The sequence below is a fragment of the Typopeltis vanoorti genome, chromosome 17, assembly GCF_054136105.1.
Source record: "Typopeltis vanoorti isolate ZY-2024b chromosome 17, IOZ_Tvanoo_1.0, whole genome shotgun sequence".
Taxonomy (NCBI): Eukaryota; Metazoa; Arthropoda; class Arachnida; order Uropygi; family Thelyphonidae; genus Typopeltis; species Typopeltis vanoorti.
Genome location: NC_143565.1, coordinates 91,134,347 through 91,150,737, shown reverse-complemented (window position 1 = coordinate 91,150,737; position 16,391 = coordinate 91,134,347). Strand labels below are relative to the sequence as shown.

At 35.7% G+C, this 16,391-nt stretch overlaps 1 protein-coding gene across 1 annotated transcript in view; it reads left to right on the top strand.

Moving 5' to 3' along the window:
- The window catches only part of LOC150097624 (uncharacterized), a 350,600-nt gene that overhangs the window by 302,509 nt on the left and 31,700 nt on the right, over nt 1–16,391 (top strand). The window contains exons 9-10 of the mRNA XM_090406960.1: nt 4,794–5,000; nt 15,710–15,805. Coding sequence (XP_090263086.1) covers nt 4,794–5,000; nt 15,710–15,805 — 303 coding nt within the window. The remainder of the gene's footprint in view (nt 1–4,793; nt 5,001–15,709; nt 15,806–16,391) is intronic.

Here is a 16,391-nt window from a genome sequence, read left to right as displayed (position 1 = left end):
CTGCTACTTTTCTGTTTGCTGCTTATTTTGCACAAAAAAACACTTATAATTACCATAAAATGCAGGAGCACAAGTTTAACATTACTTATCCACAGGCGCCACCTACCTGTATCCTGTCTGTCAGTTGTGTATGTTCTCCTGGTCAGTTTGCCCGTTTTGAGGGATGAAAAACCTGAGTTTCCAGGAGAAAATAACCCTCTATCTCTGTATGAGACTGGTTAATTAACCTTTAGTCGAAAGAAACCAGATAAAGGTTCCTCGTATCATGAACAGGAATTGAACCCAGGTCTTTCAATCCGAAGGACTGCTGAACTACAGAGGCTCTCTTGACCTTGGGGGAAAGTGATCATGTTGTCTTGATCTGGGAGATTGCCAGACATACAGAATAAATTTTAAAAGAGGTAAACCGTGAGTAGACATATCGGTACACAATAAATAACGGAAAAAAACTCACGTAGAAAGATTATTTATTAGTATAATTTTCGCCTGTGTGTCACAGGCATCTTCAGTACATTAAGCTCAAAATTAAACACTAACTGACCATTCCAAAAAGCGCCACCTAAGTAGCTGGTGTAAGATAACTAAAAAGGTCAATAACTTTCCTTAAAAAAAAAAAATAATAATAATAATAATAATAATACAATAAAAAGTTAGGAAAGGTTAGCTGATTTGTAAAGTACTATCTCCCATAAAGGGGATAGACATAAGCCGTCGGATCTGTTTAAGTTAAGAGAATGAAGTAGAGTTTCACATGTTTCTTTATAAAGGCGTTCCATGAGAAACTGACTTTTGTGAAGAACTCTTGTCTTTCTCCAATGAACTCTGTGTCTAGTGAAGATGGCATGTTCAGAAAGTCCAGACTTTTTATGTTTAAAGTATTCAATATAAGATTGGTGTTCTTCTAGCCGAATAGAGGCGGATCTTCCCGTTTGTCCGAAATAAGATAATCCACAAGAGCACGGAATCTGGTATACACCGGGATGATTAAGATGTGGAAGCTTGTCCTTATGAGAAGTGAGAAAGGTGGAGATTTTTTAAACGGTCGAAAGTGGCAGTAATCCACAGTACAGTTTTATAAGGTTTAAAAATTAAAATGATAGTATACTTATTACAGTTAAATCCCTAACTCCTATAACTCTGTTGATTTAATGTATCGACTTATGTCTTGCTGGATGGAACAGAATCCTGATAAGTCAAGGGATGACTGTAATTGAATTACTCAGTGAGCATTTTGCAGGGGTGCATCTAGGTGGTGATATTGCAATGCCAGTTGTGATATCGATTGATAAGAGAATGGAGGTTGAAGAAATAGAGGCGCTTAAAATATTGCAGAACCTCAATAGGAACACAGTCATTGGATTAGATGGATATTGACCCATGTATTATGAGGATGTGCAAGGGAATTATCAGCTCCTCTCACAAAACTGTTTAATTTAAGCCTCAGTACTAAGATAATGATAATGATGGTTTAAATGGTGCAAGGACAGCAGAGGTCATACTCCGCATATCAAAGTCATAGCAGCATACAAGCTAAAACAATCGTGATACATCCATGCCTGCAGCAGGATTCGAATCCATGACCTCTTGTTTGGAGTACACTAATGATTCAGCCAGTCATACTTGCAGTACTAGGAAGGTGCCAATAGAGTGGAAAGAGTGCAAAATAGTCCCACTGCAGAGGTTGCAAGTAGCAAATTATAGGCCAAGCGGTATCTCAGGTATTTTTAGCAAAGCACATTGGACATTTTAATGAAAATGTCCAATGTGCTTTGCTTATTCCTCTTCTTTTCATCATAAATTTGTTTATAGCAAACAAACACTTTCCTTTCTACTAATAAGTAACGTTATAGGCCAAGCGGTATATCAGTATTTAAGATCTTGGAGAAAGACAGAATTCAAGGCTGGGTTGATAGAAATATGATACTTCATAAAGGGAAACATGGTTTTGTGAAGGACAGGTCTTGCTTTAGTAATTTGCTTACTTTTTATAATAAAATGATAATGGAGTTGGATTTGGGAAATGGCTGCTCAGTGATATTGCTAAACTTTGCAAAAGCATTTAACAGGATTCCACATAGAACTCTATTGCATAAATTGGAGCAAACTCCAATTTTATGCAATAGAGCTCAACTCCTCCAGTTTATGGAGGAGTTGAGCGAGTCCGGAAGGCAAGTGACCAGTGGTGTACAACAGAGCTCGTTACTTGGCCCTCATGTTTTACTTTATATATCAGTGATATAGGAAATGATTTAACAGGAAATATTCAGTTATTTGCAGGTTTGCGAGACTTCGAAGAGCAATGGTAAATGGAGAAATCCTGAAGGAAGATATAAAGACACTTTAGACTAGCAGTATGGGCAAATGTTAAATGTCTGCCAGTTTAATGTGGCCAAGTGTAAGGTGAAGCACTTTGGGAAGGGATCACAAGCTATGTACTATATTCTTGTAGATAAACTTTATACGTTGGTAATACATAACTGTCAGATTTTAGGGAAAGACAACGTATACTAGAATATTAATTAAAAATTTTAATTAAGCTTCCTATATTTCGGTAATGTTACATTACCATCTTCAGGGATCACAGAATAATGATATATGCATGCAGGCACTAACAGTAAGCAAATATGGCTGAAGAAAACAACTGAAGTAGGTCCTAGAGTCCTAAAGGTGCCTTAGTGGGTTAAATTGGGTTTGCTTTGGCTGATGTTCTTAGAATGCAAGTGCCTGCATGCACATATCATTATTTTGTGATCCCTGAAGATGGTAATATAACATTACCGAAATATAGGAAGTACTAATTAAAGTTTTTAATTAATATTCTAGTATACATTGTCTTTCCCTAAAATCTACACTTATGTACTATATTGATGGAACTGACCTGCTAGAAATTGATGAGGCCATGGGCTTGCAGTGATTGTGGGCAGGAAGTTTGGAGGACATATTGCAAAAGTAGCCAAAACAGCAGATCAGATTACAGAAGAATAAAATAAGCAGGGATAGAGAAGTTATTATTCCACATTATAAGGCCTTAATACCCATCTGGACTCCTGCGTACAAATCTGATCACCTGGATTCCATGAGGATGAAAAAGTGGTGGAGAGGATCCAGAGGTGAATGATAAAAATTGTGGCAAGTCTATAGTATGATCCCTATGGGAATAGATTGTGGGTCTGAGGGCTTGAAAAACTAGCTGATAGGCAAAAAAAGAGGACATATAATAGTGACATTAAAGTTATTGAAGGAGTTTTATAGAACATGGCAGGAAGGTAAAGAACGAGGAGTTACCAATGGTAATTGTGTAAAAGCATGGTTAGCAAGTTTGTTAGGAGTAGGTATTTTGCTTGGAGGGTGGTGAATAGGTAGAATGAGTTGCCATTAGTGGGTGTGAGTTTTTCATCGCTGAATGAGTTTAAGAAGAGGTATTGTATGAAAAGCAGCTCAAGAAACCCAGATGACCAAATCTGTCCTGCTAGTGTGTGCATAATAGATCTCTCAGAACGAGTCTTCTGACTCTGTGGAGATGCCTGTATTAGAGTATTTTAAGTTTTAAAATGTAAAAAAAAAAATAATAAAAAAAAAAAAAAACATTTAAAACTTTAATTTATTATTATTATAATTATGTGCATTTCCATAGTCAAAAGACTTGTTTTGGAGACCAACACTAACATTTTTACACCTAATACCTATCATACCTTTCCTTAAACTTATTCACTGTCAGGGCATACAACTAATTCTGGGTCCATTCCACTAATTCACCACTCTTCAAGCAAAAAATCTCGTCCACAGATCCTTACTAATCCCTCGTACACTATGACCTCTAGTTCTCTCTCTCTCTCTCTCTATTTGACATGTATTGAAAAGTTTCCTTTTGTCAAGTCCTATAGAATCCCTTTAATTTTCTGTCATATTCTTTCTTTTCTGCCTGTTGAACTAAACTTTTGCAACCCACACACCTTAAATCTTTCCTCAGTTCCACAGACCTGTCACCAGCTTGGTACTCCTCTCTGAATCCTCTTCACCACCTCCTGAACTCCCAAGAAACCCAGGTGACCGAATCTATGCACAATAATCAAGATGTGGCTGAACCTTAGTCTTATAAAGAGGGATTATAACTTCCCTATCCTTTCTTATTGTTTTTCAACATTCAAGTAATCCTTGGAGTTATTTTACTAACTTTTGCAATATGTCCTCTGAACTTCAGTTTTCTGTCCACCATTACTCCTAAGTCCCTAGCCTGATCAATTTCCTGCAATCTAGTACTACCAGTGTGATACATAGTATGTAACCTTTGCAATCCACACTGCACAAGCTTACATTTTGCAACATTAAATTGACGATAATATCCTTTGCCTACAATGATAATTTGTTTAAATCATCCTGCAAGATACATCATCTTTACCAACTGTTTCCCTCCTTAGTTTTGCATCAGCAAACAACTGAACCCCCCCCCCCCATTAAATCTTTCCCTATATCGTTAATATACAAATTATGTGGCCCTAGTACAGAACCCTGAGGTACTCCACTAGTCATTCTCCTAGATTTCACTCCACCATAGACTATTCTCTAGTGTCTGTCAGCCACTCTTCTATCTGTGCTACTAGCTTCTTATCCATTCCCATTTGTTTCAAAAAAAATTTAATGTTTAATTTGTTGTTTAATGATTGCTTCAAATAGGTGTTTAATTTAGTGTACTGCTTATGTACTGAGTAATATGAATTTTGTTTATTAAATAATAAATTGCATATTAACTTTAATACTTAGAGAAATTTTAATAATGCAGTTCTCTTCTGAAGGTGAAAATGAAGAATGTGAAAAGATGGACCATAATGCTGATGCAGTTTTAGAATTGTCCAAAGAGAATTCTTCTGATAAGTCTCCATCAGTTACCTCTTGGTTTAATACATCTGTTGCACCCTACTTCCAGTTTTATTCACAGTGTTATCCTTATTGTGTTGCTTATAGTGTAACTCCATCTTCTTCTAGCACAGCCTCCAGTATAGGTAAGGTTTTTAATTATTTTTTTGAAACATAAAAGTATAGGAAAAAAAAATATTGAGAGTTAAAGTGATTCTATAAATTTTTTCTTGTAGAAATATCTGTATCATATTTTCTGTGGAATGTATCCGAATGTTAGCATGAGAGAGAGAGAGAGAGAGAGAGTGTGTGTGTGTGTCAATAAATCAGCCTAATAGCTCACTGCTACAAAGTGTCAAATTTTTTAGACCTTCTGGGAATACCATTTTTAGATGTAAGAAAAGTATTTTCGTGTATGATGAAATTTAGGATTCATATGAAAATAAAAATCTAAGTTTAGATGGATGCAGGCATTCACTGCAAGGGGGTGGGGGCAAAATGAGTTTTTTATGTTAGGCCCATATACGAGAGATTGGCTTGTCAACCTATAGTACTTTAGTACTGTATATGGGTAGAGGGGTGGGAAAGGAGGAACTTATTAACATTCGATTTGAAAGCCTGTATAGTGTATTCCTTGGGAAATATCTCAGGGGGAAGACTGTTCCATAGTACAGCAGTAGCAGGGATGAAGGAGGAGGAAATGAAACTTGTTCTGTGGATTTCAAGGCTTACTGTGAAGGGTTGTTGGGAGGTGGCTGTACATAGGGTTGCCACCTGTCCCGAATTAGGAGGGACATCTCAAATTTTAAGAAAATTTTCAGCATCCCAAATTACACCTAAGCGGGACAACTTATATATTTAAAATACAAATATTATTAAATCACTAATACTGGTACCAATGTATTCAATCTTTTAATTTTTTATAAGGTTAGAATTACATATTCAACTTTGACTTTTTCATTTTATACATTTAGAGGAGAGGAAGACTTTCATATTTGATAAGTGTGTCCCTCTTTGGACTTACCAAAAGGTGGCAACCCTAGTTGTACGTGTTCCAATGGGTTTAGTACAGAGTGGGGGAATTATTGATGTTGTTGTTTCAGATGAGCATTTTCCATGAAAATATTTGTAGAATATACAAATTGCAGAGACTAAACGTCTATGTGAAAGTGGGGGAGAGTGACTCGGTAAGAGATAGATCATTTATCAGTCGAATTGCTCTCCTCTGTATTGAGTCAAGCATTTTGAGGGAGCTTTTAGGAGCCCCACTCCAAATGTGAGAACAGTATTCAATAGTTGGGCGGATTTGCAATTTGTATAAGGTTAACAGCTGTTTTGAAGTGAAGTTAATGTCTTGAGTGAAAGAGAAAGCCTAGTTTTCTGGAAGCTGAGGATGCAATGGTTGTTATGTGTTTATGCCAGGAGAGCCCTGATGTCATGGTAATTCCGAGAAGAGAAATTTCATCTTGTCTGGGGATTTGAGTGTTATCAAAAAGAATACTAGGGATAAATGGTTCTATTTTGTGGGAAATAAGACAGAACTGGGTTTTACTAGCATTGTAGTTGACGAGGTTATCTGAGCCCCATCAGAGGATGTTTTGAGGTCTGCATTAAGGGAAGTTGTGGTTGATGTTCTGTGGGTTGAAGTGAGTTGTGTAGGGTAAGGTTTATCAAATGAAAGGGAGGAGTGCAATTTGCTGTCATCTGCAAAACTGTGTATTGGATTTGAGGTCAACTGAAGTAGGTCATTTTGCTGTCATATCAGTCATCCAGGCTTCTCTGCAACCAATGTATGCCAGAAAATAACTTCATCGTATGCCTGTTAAACTGTTAAACCCAATTGTTTCGGATGGTGATTAGCATCTTCCTAATCTGTTGTTGTTGCCAGGTGTAAAAGTTTTCTGTTTTGTAGAGCAGCATTTCCCAAATGGTGGGTCACGACCCGGCACCGGGTCATGAAAGCTAAATGCTGGGTCGCCTGAAAAAAAGTCTCGAAACCTAGGTATTTTGTTTTTGGGTTTTCCTTTTTTTTACAAAACTCTAAAATACAAGTAAGTAGCATTTAATCAGGACTAATGAATAAATAATTTAATTAATAGAGATGAAAAATGTGCTCCGTTCAAATCCGTGTCGCCATTTCACAGTCTCTTTGTTCGCAGTAAAGTAGCTCAACTAATGGCGAATCTGTGCGGCAGCAACTGCTCAACCAGAGTAATAATCGTTTGATGGTCTGGCATTTGTTTTACTCGCCTGCCATGTACTCACTCTGCTTGTTCAGTTTGAGTTAATCATCGAGAGAGAGAGAGAGCATATTTTTTTTTTTGTATTTACTGATTACATGTGTGATACGGCACTCAAAGACATCTTCAGCACAATACCACTGATGGATTTTTGGCTGTCTTGCCATCAGGAGTACCCAGTTTTAGCAGAAAAAGCGATAAAATTTCTAATGCCTTTTCTCACAATCTATAAGTATGAAACAGGCTTTTCAGCACGTTCTTTTCTAAAAAATAAATATAGAAACCGATTGGAAGTCGAACTGGATTTAAGAATAAAATTATCTTTTCCTCCAAACCTGAAGTTTCTTGTTAACAAAGAACAGCATCACACTTATCATTAATATATTACTTGGTTTTAGTTTAATTTCTTATATTTTTTTAAGAGTAAATGCTTCTTTATTATAATAATAATAAATAAAAACTCTATGAACATTCATTTCTGTTTTATTTTACCTATTGGCCATAAAAATTTTAGTGGGTCATGAAGATGAAGTATTAAAATAACCGGGCTACAGAAAAAAAAGTTTGGGAAACTTTGTTGTAGAGGATAAGTGCTATTGCCTTTGTATGAGACCAGCTAGGTTAACTTAACTTATAAAGTCTTTATAAATAATGCCCAGGCCTGAAAAGAATTCAAATCCCTTTTGTAGGAGAGCTGGGGGGGGGGGGCAGTTCAAGTCACATAAAGTCCGTTATCTTATTGAAATAATCACTAGAGTTGGTTTGACTCAGGTCAGATCCACAATCATGTTGTCTTTATGCTTGGTAGGATTAAATATTTATTTTCATGTGGAATTTTTTGTGTTTAAATTTCTCCTTTGTAGGATGAAATAAACTCTGATTTCCTTATTGAAAATCAGTGTTTATTTCACCAGGAGATTTTCGATAAATATGAACGTTAATATTCTTCCACCCACCATAATTTATGTATGCAAATCTCTGTACATACTAGCCTTTTTGGAATTACAGTTTAAACAAACTGGCTCTTGAATCTAATGATTTACATAAAACATAGGTATGTTCATTTTCTGGTGCTGTTTTAATATTATGTTTCCTAAATAAAAATTTATAATTCTTTCTTTTAAGGTTACACGGTGATCAGCATTCATAGCGAAGTATTTATGGGGACACAAACACACATGTTGGAATAGTTACTTATAACTTAGAAAATATAACGTTAAACCTCTATATCGAAGTCATCATCAGGAAAACAGAACATGAGCTACATTACACTACACAAAAGTAAGATAAATCTAAATGTTTGTTAATCATTTACCCTAGCCTGACCTCTGGTGGAAAAAAATTATAATTAAAAAATATTAATAATAATAGATAAAATATATGATGATGATATTCAGCCTGCTTTCTACCCACTACAGGGTAAAAGCTTCTCCCATTGTAGGAGGATTGGATCTACTACCCCCATGGTGACCCCCAGTTCACCTTGGGGAGTGTTTATTCACTTGTGTGAATAAATCTATGAAGGTGAAAGTCAGTCATAAACATCCATGCCTAGGTAGGATTCGAACCTGCAGCTTCTTGGCTGGAGAGCAGTTACACTAACCACTTGGCCAACCAGGCTGGCAGATAAAATATATACAAAAATATAAATTAACAAAATAAAATAAATTCTTAGACATATCAGTATACTAATATACAGATTTTTTTTTAAAAATAACATAAATAGATAAAGTTTTATAGCAACTACATTAAACACATCTCTACAGTCCTCTGATATTAGTTTTCTTGTGTTGGGGTTCTGCCATCATGTTCTGGATGCTATATCGATTGCATATGGGTCCTCCAGATTCTTGGAACTATTAATCCATCATTTTTGTTAAGATTTGGATGATGTTTCAGCATCTCACAAGATTCTTTGAACTTTCTTTCAAACCACATTTAGGTGCAGTGTAGGGAAAAGGCACCACTATGGTGCCTTTCCAGTTGATTCTGTGAAGAATTTTTGTCTAGAAAAGGAAGAGAGTTATTGTTTTCAATCTCAATTGTGAATAGGCCTGTTTTACCATAGTGGAGGAATTTAATGTGGCATTTATATTCATCTTTTCTTATTGGGATGGTGCCCTATTTCCTTTATGCAGGGTATGTTGTAGATGCACTGAATTTTGTAAATCCCTGGGTGGGCAAGGTACTATACCATTCTTGTAATATTTTTTGCTTTTAATGGTATTATTGTGGAGGATCTTGTGAACTGTTTCATTGTTGTAGCCATTTTTTATAAATGTTTGGCTAATAATTTCATATTCTTTGTTCACTGCCCTGCTAACTAGAGCAGATTGGTAGGGCTCTAAATCAAATAAATAAATAAATCAAATAAATAAGTTTGCAGTAGATTGTGAATGAAAGGCAGCATGAGGGAAGACGTGTGACAAGAGTCTAGAAAAGGAAGAGAGTTATTGTTTTCATTCACAATCTACTGCAAACTTTATTTATTTGATTTATTTCTTCAAGGTATAGTGTCTGATCAAGAACAACAGTATCATTGCCTTTATCTGCCTTGGTAATAATGATGTCTTAGATATTTGTTAGAGATTTAAGGGCTAATTTATCTGGATGGTAAATTGGATACGTTTGTGCTGTTTGTTCAGGTGACTTAAGAATGTTGTTAATGTTTCGCAGCTTTGCTTGAAGTCTTCCATGTAAAAGTTGGCTATACCTACTTTTGCAGGTAGAATTTATTTTGCCACATGAAATATCTGGACCCGAGCACTTTGGCAAAGAGGGCCGTGATATCAGGTGGAAATATGAGAAGAATAGTATCATTATTAGGATTGGTGAAAAGGGCAGTTATGTCGAAGCTGACTAATAAATGTTTGTCATTGAGTTTGATGCCTTTAATTTTGTTTATGAAGTGTTGTGTATTTTTTATGTAGGAGAGAGAATGACCTACCAACTCCTTGAGAGTAACCGTTAGTTTCTTGGCTTAGTGATAATTGGGGCTGTTGATTCCTTCAACTATCTGGTCATTGTGGTGTGTATTTTAGGCAGGCCATAAATTCTGGGAGTACAGGCATAAATGTGGTAATAGCTTTTTAATTGTTTCCTCAGGCCAAGTGATCACTGACTTAAGATTAATTCTGTGGTTTTCTTTTTGATGCAGGTTATAGTTAACCAATTGGTAGTGTTGTGGTTGGATATCAATTAATTTTATTTCTTCAAGGTATAGTGTCTGATCAAGAACAACAGTATCATTGCCTTTATCTGCCTTGGTAATAGTGATGTCTTGATTATTTCTTTAGAGATTTAAGGGCTAATTTTTCTGGTTTGGTTAAATTGCAACTTAGCTGTTTATTATAATTTAGTATGTTGGCTGTTTCCATCCATATTTTATCAGCTATTTTTGGAGAGAAGGGATTTTAGACCTCTTTCAATGTGGTTTATGAAGTTATTTGTTTACTGACTTTGGTGCAGTAGCATAGTTTAAACCTTTTTGCAGAAGCAAGAGTTCTCCTTCAAGGTTGTAGCCGGACTGATAACTTGACTGTGGTACCTAGGTGGTTGGTTGCTCCTTACTTCCCATGTTTGTGATTGGCTGTTTCTCCGGACATTGTGTCTGGATTTCTGTTTTCTTGTTGTTTCAGTCTTTGGAATTTTTCAGTTAGTTTTTCTTTGTTTTTACATAACATATGCTTTGCAGAGTATCTGTGATCCTCTCTAGAATATCCCAAATATCAGGTATGTAGTTCAATAGCTCTAATTTTAGTTGTAGATCATGCATTGTTTTGGGTAATTGCTAGATTTTTGCAGGCCTCATGGATTTGGTTTCTCAACATAGCTTTTTCCATACGAGCATAAATACGGATTTTTTTGGCTAAAGTAAACCTCCTTTTAAGTTTAATGCAGTTAGAACAGTGATCAATGATACTATTCTTCTCATACAGAACATATTTCTGACCGATATAATGGCGCTCTGTGCCTACATGCTTTGCTCCAGATATTTCATGTGGCAAAATAATTTTCTACCTGCAAAAAGCAGGTACAGCAGTGGGCTCACCACTTAACTCCCCCCCCCCCCCCCCTCTATAGCCAATTTTTACATAGAAGACTTCAAGCAATGAGCTCTAGATTCAGCAAGCTTAAAGCCCAAAGTCTGGCTCAGATATGCTGATGATATTTTTGCCATTTGGCCCCACACCTGCTAAACATTAAATACATTTGGTGAATTGCAACAGATCATTGAAGAAGGAAATTATACTGATGATCATATGTAATGCTAATGAAACAGGCTTATTATGGAAAAAAATGCCCACTAAAACATTTTTAGCAAAAAATGAAAAATCACAACCTGGCTACAAGGTTTTGAAGGAGCGTGTAACACTTTTACTATGTGGCAATGCTTCTGGAGATTACAAGATGAAGCCTCTCTTTATTTATCGTTCACAAAATCCTCGCCTCGCTTAGAAGTTTAGATAAAAATTTTCTCCCTTTTTATTGGAGATTCAATAGAAAAGCTTGGATGACAAAAACTATTTTTGAGGATTGGTTTAAAATCTGTTTTTGTACTGAAGCTGAATATCAACAAGATTTTAAAATCAAGTCATTAAATCTTGATTTTAAAATCTTGTTGATATTAGATAATGCACTTAGTCATCCAACAGCACTGAATGATTTCAGCAAAAATGTAAAAGTTATTTACCACCTAATGCCACTTCCATCTTCCAGCCAGTGGATCAAGATGTAATCATATCCTTTAAGGCATATTACCTATGAAGAACTTTATGTTTCTAATATTTCTTTGTGTATGCCAAAATAAAAAAAAAAAAATCAGTCATCTTAGCATAAATGATAAATGCTTACAAGTTTTTAACTAACAATAATTATCTCAACACAGAAATAAAGAAGTTAACAAAAATGTTTCAAAATTGAAATTACCCAACACAACTAATAAATTACGCTAACAAAACAAAAACTAAGCAAAACAACCCATAACTAAAACAAACTTTCCAACACAAAAAATTATCAAACTGCCATACATCCAGAATACATACAAAGCCTACAAATACATTTTAAACACACTGACTATAAGCTCATGTTTGCCACAAACCAAAAATTTGCAGCACTTCTAAAACTTACAAAATCTCACACACACAAAGAAATATTAAAACATCACAACGTTGTTTATAAATTTCCCTGCCAAAAAGACTGTGATGTCACCTACACAGGCTCTATGGGCAAGACTACAAGAACACTTCTGTGAGTGTAACATCCTGATTCCAGAACATTTAAACAATAATTAAAAACCCAACAACAAAAAGAAAAACAGCATACAAAGTACAGGTAAAACTGAAATAGCAGTCCATGCCCTTGAACAAAAACATACCCCACAAATCGACAAGGCTATAATATTAGACATACAAGACAACAAAACAAATGCTTAGAATATCGGAAATGATAGCCATAAAATGTGATGAAAATTCAATAAACGTCCACCGACCCTACATAATCTCCAAGAGTTGGAAGCTCCATAACATAAAAAATAGGTCACAACTCCAACCAATAGGAGACAACCCAAGTACACCTAACCGACATGACATATCATTCACTTTCCCCACGAGTTCCGAAGACGACACCTGTCGAAACAGCTCACACCCCGTTACTCCCACCCCCGACTTTTTTCCCCTTAAGTCCTTCCTCTTCCCCCAAAAAATAACTTCTATCTTCAGATCCTTCTCTCACTCCCCCCTCTTTCCAAATGCTCTCTACCCACCCTTAATAATATTATATATATAAAAAATCCAGGTTTTTTCAAATAATTCCCTCACTTACCTCCACCTTCCCAACCCCCAACCCTCTTCTTCCTTTAACACAGTGTTTCTCAACATTTTTTGGATCATGCCCCACCTCAACATCTCAAAGATTTTGATGCCCCCCCCCCTAGCATAATCGTCAGCCAAGTTCTGTAAAAGTATAATATAAATATGTACATGTACATTTTCAAATTTCCCCACTGTGGGGCATATGCCCATGTTGAGAAACACTGCTTTAACAGCAGGTGAAGGCACGTCACCTGGATAAGAAGACAGAAAACAACATCCAAAAAAAAGGTATGTCCAAATGTTCCTCCAATTTTATTTTTCATATATTAGTTTTATAACACTTCAGTAATGCCCTAAGATTTTGGGTAAAGAACCAATAACATTGTAAAAAAAGAGGCACTCCTAAATGAAAGTAGGCTATATCATCATCATCATCATCATCAAATTCCTGCCATGTACCCTCAAGGGGTGTACAGGATATAATAGTACTACATGAAAAAAAAATTACATCATTACTAACTTCCTATCTACAATTTTCCTCCAAATCAGTCTGTTACTTGTCAACACTCCAACATTATCAGATCTTATATTTCTATCATCTAAAGCACTTTGTACCGTATCAATCCACCTATATCTTGGTCTTCCTCTGGGTCGTTTTGCTGCCAACCTGGCAGAGAACACTTGTTTTGCTAATCTTTCCTCGCCCATTCTGTTTAAGTGACCATACCACCTGAGATTAGCTCTGCTAACGCATTCCTGGATGCTGACAATGTCAAGTTCTTTCCTAATATCCTCGTTTTTAATATGATATTGCCATTGATGCCATCTGTTCACGCCTCTAATCTTTCTCAGGACTCTCATATCTGCGCTCTAATCTTTGGTCAAGTGTTTTACTTCTGACCTAGCTCTCAGATCCATAAGTTAAAACTGGTTTGAACACTGTCTTGTATACAGCTAATTTAGTGTTTCGACTAATTTCTCTCTTATTCCATATGAATTTATTCAATTGACTTCCCACCATACCAGCTTTGCTGATTCTGTTGTCTATTTCTATATTTAATTTACCATCTTCAGTAAAAATCGTGCCTAAATAGCTGAAATGTTTTACTTGTTCCACAGGTTCTCCATTCACAACACAGTTGACATTTTCAATGATTCTGCCTATTTTCATTGTCTTTGTCTTTTTATTGCTGACCTTCATACCATATCTATTACAACAGCTATTCAATTTAGTCAGAGAATCTTGCAGACTTGTAGCGGATTTATTTAGAAGTATAACATCATCCGCATAAAGCAAAGAGCTGATATTAACATCTCCAATTTTGATATCATGTTTAATACCACTTTCCTTCATAATGTGATCCATATAGATTATGAATAACAGAGGGGATAATGTACATCCTTGTCTCACACCAGATTTAACATTAAACCATCTTCCTGTACTTCCTTCAATTCTAACTGCTGACTTACAACTCAAATAAAGACTAAGTATTGCTTGATATAATGCCCAATTGACACCATATAACTGCAGTGTATTGAATAGCTTCTCTCTTGGCACCTTGTCATATGCCTTTTCCAGATCGACAAAACTTAAATACAGATCTTTGTTATATTCCCATGCTTTCTCGACTATTTGTCGTAAAGTGAAGATCTGATCCTGACAGCCTCTATTTGGCCTGAATCCATCTTGTTCTTCACCAAGCTTTTCTTCCACAATTCTTCTCAACCGTTTCTCAAGTATACTTGCATAGATCTTGCCAGGAACACTCAGTAGGGAAATACCTCTGTAATTCTCACATGCAGTTTTATTTCCCTTTTTATATATGGGTACTATGAGAGCTCTACTCCAATCATCGGGAATTCGTCCCTCTGTCCAGGCTTTCTGAACTATGCACTGCAGCTACTGTAAGACTCTCATACCACCATACTTCAGCATTTCTGGTCGAATATCATCTACTCCTGCTGCCTTTCCACATTTTAAGCTTTTGATGGCTTTTTCTACTTCAAGTATGGATATGTATTCCTGACTGCATGCCTGGTCAGTGTTTTTTACCACTGTGCTGTCATCACTGCTTGTTTCATTTAGCAGTTTTAAAGTAATTACTCCATACTTCAAGGATATCTTTTTCTCCCATTTTCATGCCAACTTTATCATCTCTAATTCCTTTTATAGCACTCTTTCCTCCATTCTTAAGCTTCTTCAACAACCTCCAGAATATTTTGCCACCTTCTTGATATTTATTTTCTATATTCTTGCCAAAGTTCTCCCATGACTTTTGTTTAGCTAATTTTACACAGTGCTTAGCATTCTTGCATTTGTCTCTATATTCTCTAAGAGCACAAGCTGACTTATTTGACAGGAACTTTTGCTATGCTTTCTTCTTTTCCTTCACTGCCTCTTTAACTTCCTGTGTCCACCAGGGAGTTCTGATTTTTTTATCCTTGCAGACAACCTCACCACATGCCTCTCTGGCAGAATCAATCAATGTTTTCTTCAGAGTTTGCCACTGAATCTCCAAGGTTTGATTCATGTTCTCAAACTCTTTCATTTTTTCTTCAATAATCTTTGTGTATTTTAGTCTACAGCTCACATCTGAGAGCTGCTCAACTTTTATTCGCTTTAAAACTTTCTTACATGTAGGCTATTAGCCATTAAAATAATACACACACATATATTTTTTTTTAAATATAGTTAATGACTGAACCAACATAGGAAAAACTGATGATGAGTACTATTGCATGTTTTAGGAGAGGAGAAAAGTTAATTTCAAAAAAGTAATACACATTTGTTTTAATTTTCAGAAAACCCCATTGATTTGTCTTCCACTGGTAGTGAAATGAAAAGCCCATTAACTGAAGAATTAAAAATGAAAGATAAAGAACCATCTCAAAATTCAGGTATTATTAATTATTATATTGATAAACTGTATTATTTCATGCATGTGCAATTAATAAGCCTGTCATCGAATCAATTGTGTTAGGTCCATTACCTTGTCATGGTCAAGTTACTTGGCCAATGATAGTGGCTATTTGGGCTTAACACATTAGAGAAAATGGGAAATGATTCATGAAATCAAATGATGCTAGGTCTCTAGCAGATTTATTAGAGCATTTAGCCAAACATGAAAATTGCTAATTTATGATGACCTGAGTAATTAGTGGATTCTTTTTTTTTTCTTTTTTTTTTTAAATCAATTTATTTCAAATTTAAACTCTTAGATATTTGTTTATGATGTTTACATCCCATCTCTTAACATAAGCACCAGTGAACTACTGTAAGTAACTTGACTTTCTATAAACATAACTTTGGTAGTGATAGGAACTATTACTTTTATCTCCATCATACAAATTTGGGATTGTTGGACTATGTTTGCATTGTTAGACATATGATGTCTTATTCTCCATCTGGTTTACCCTTGCAGGGTGAACAACTTGAGTTTACAGGAGGAGAAATCCTCCAACCTTCATATGACACCATCTAACT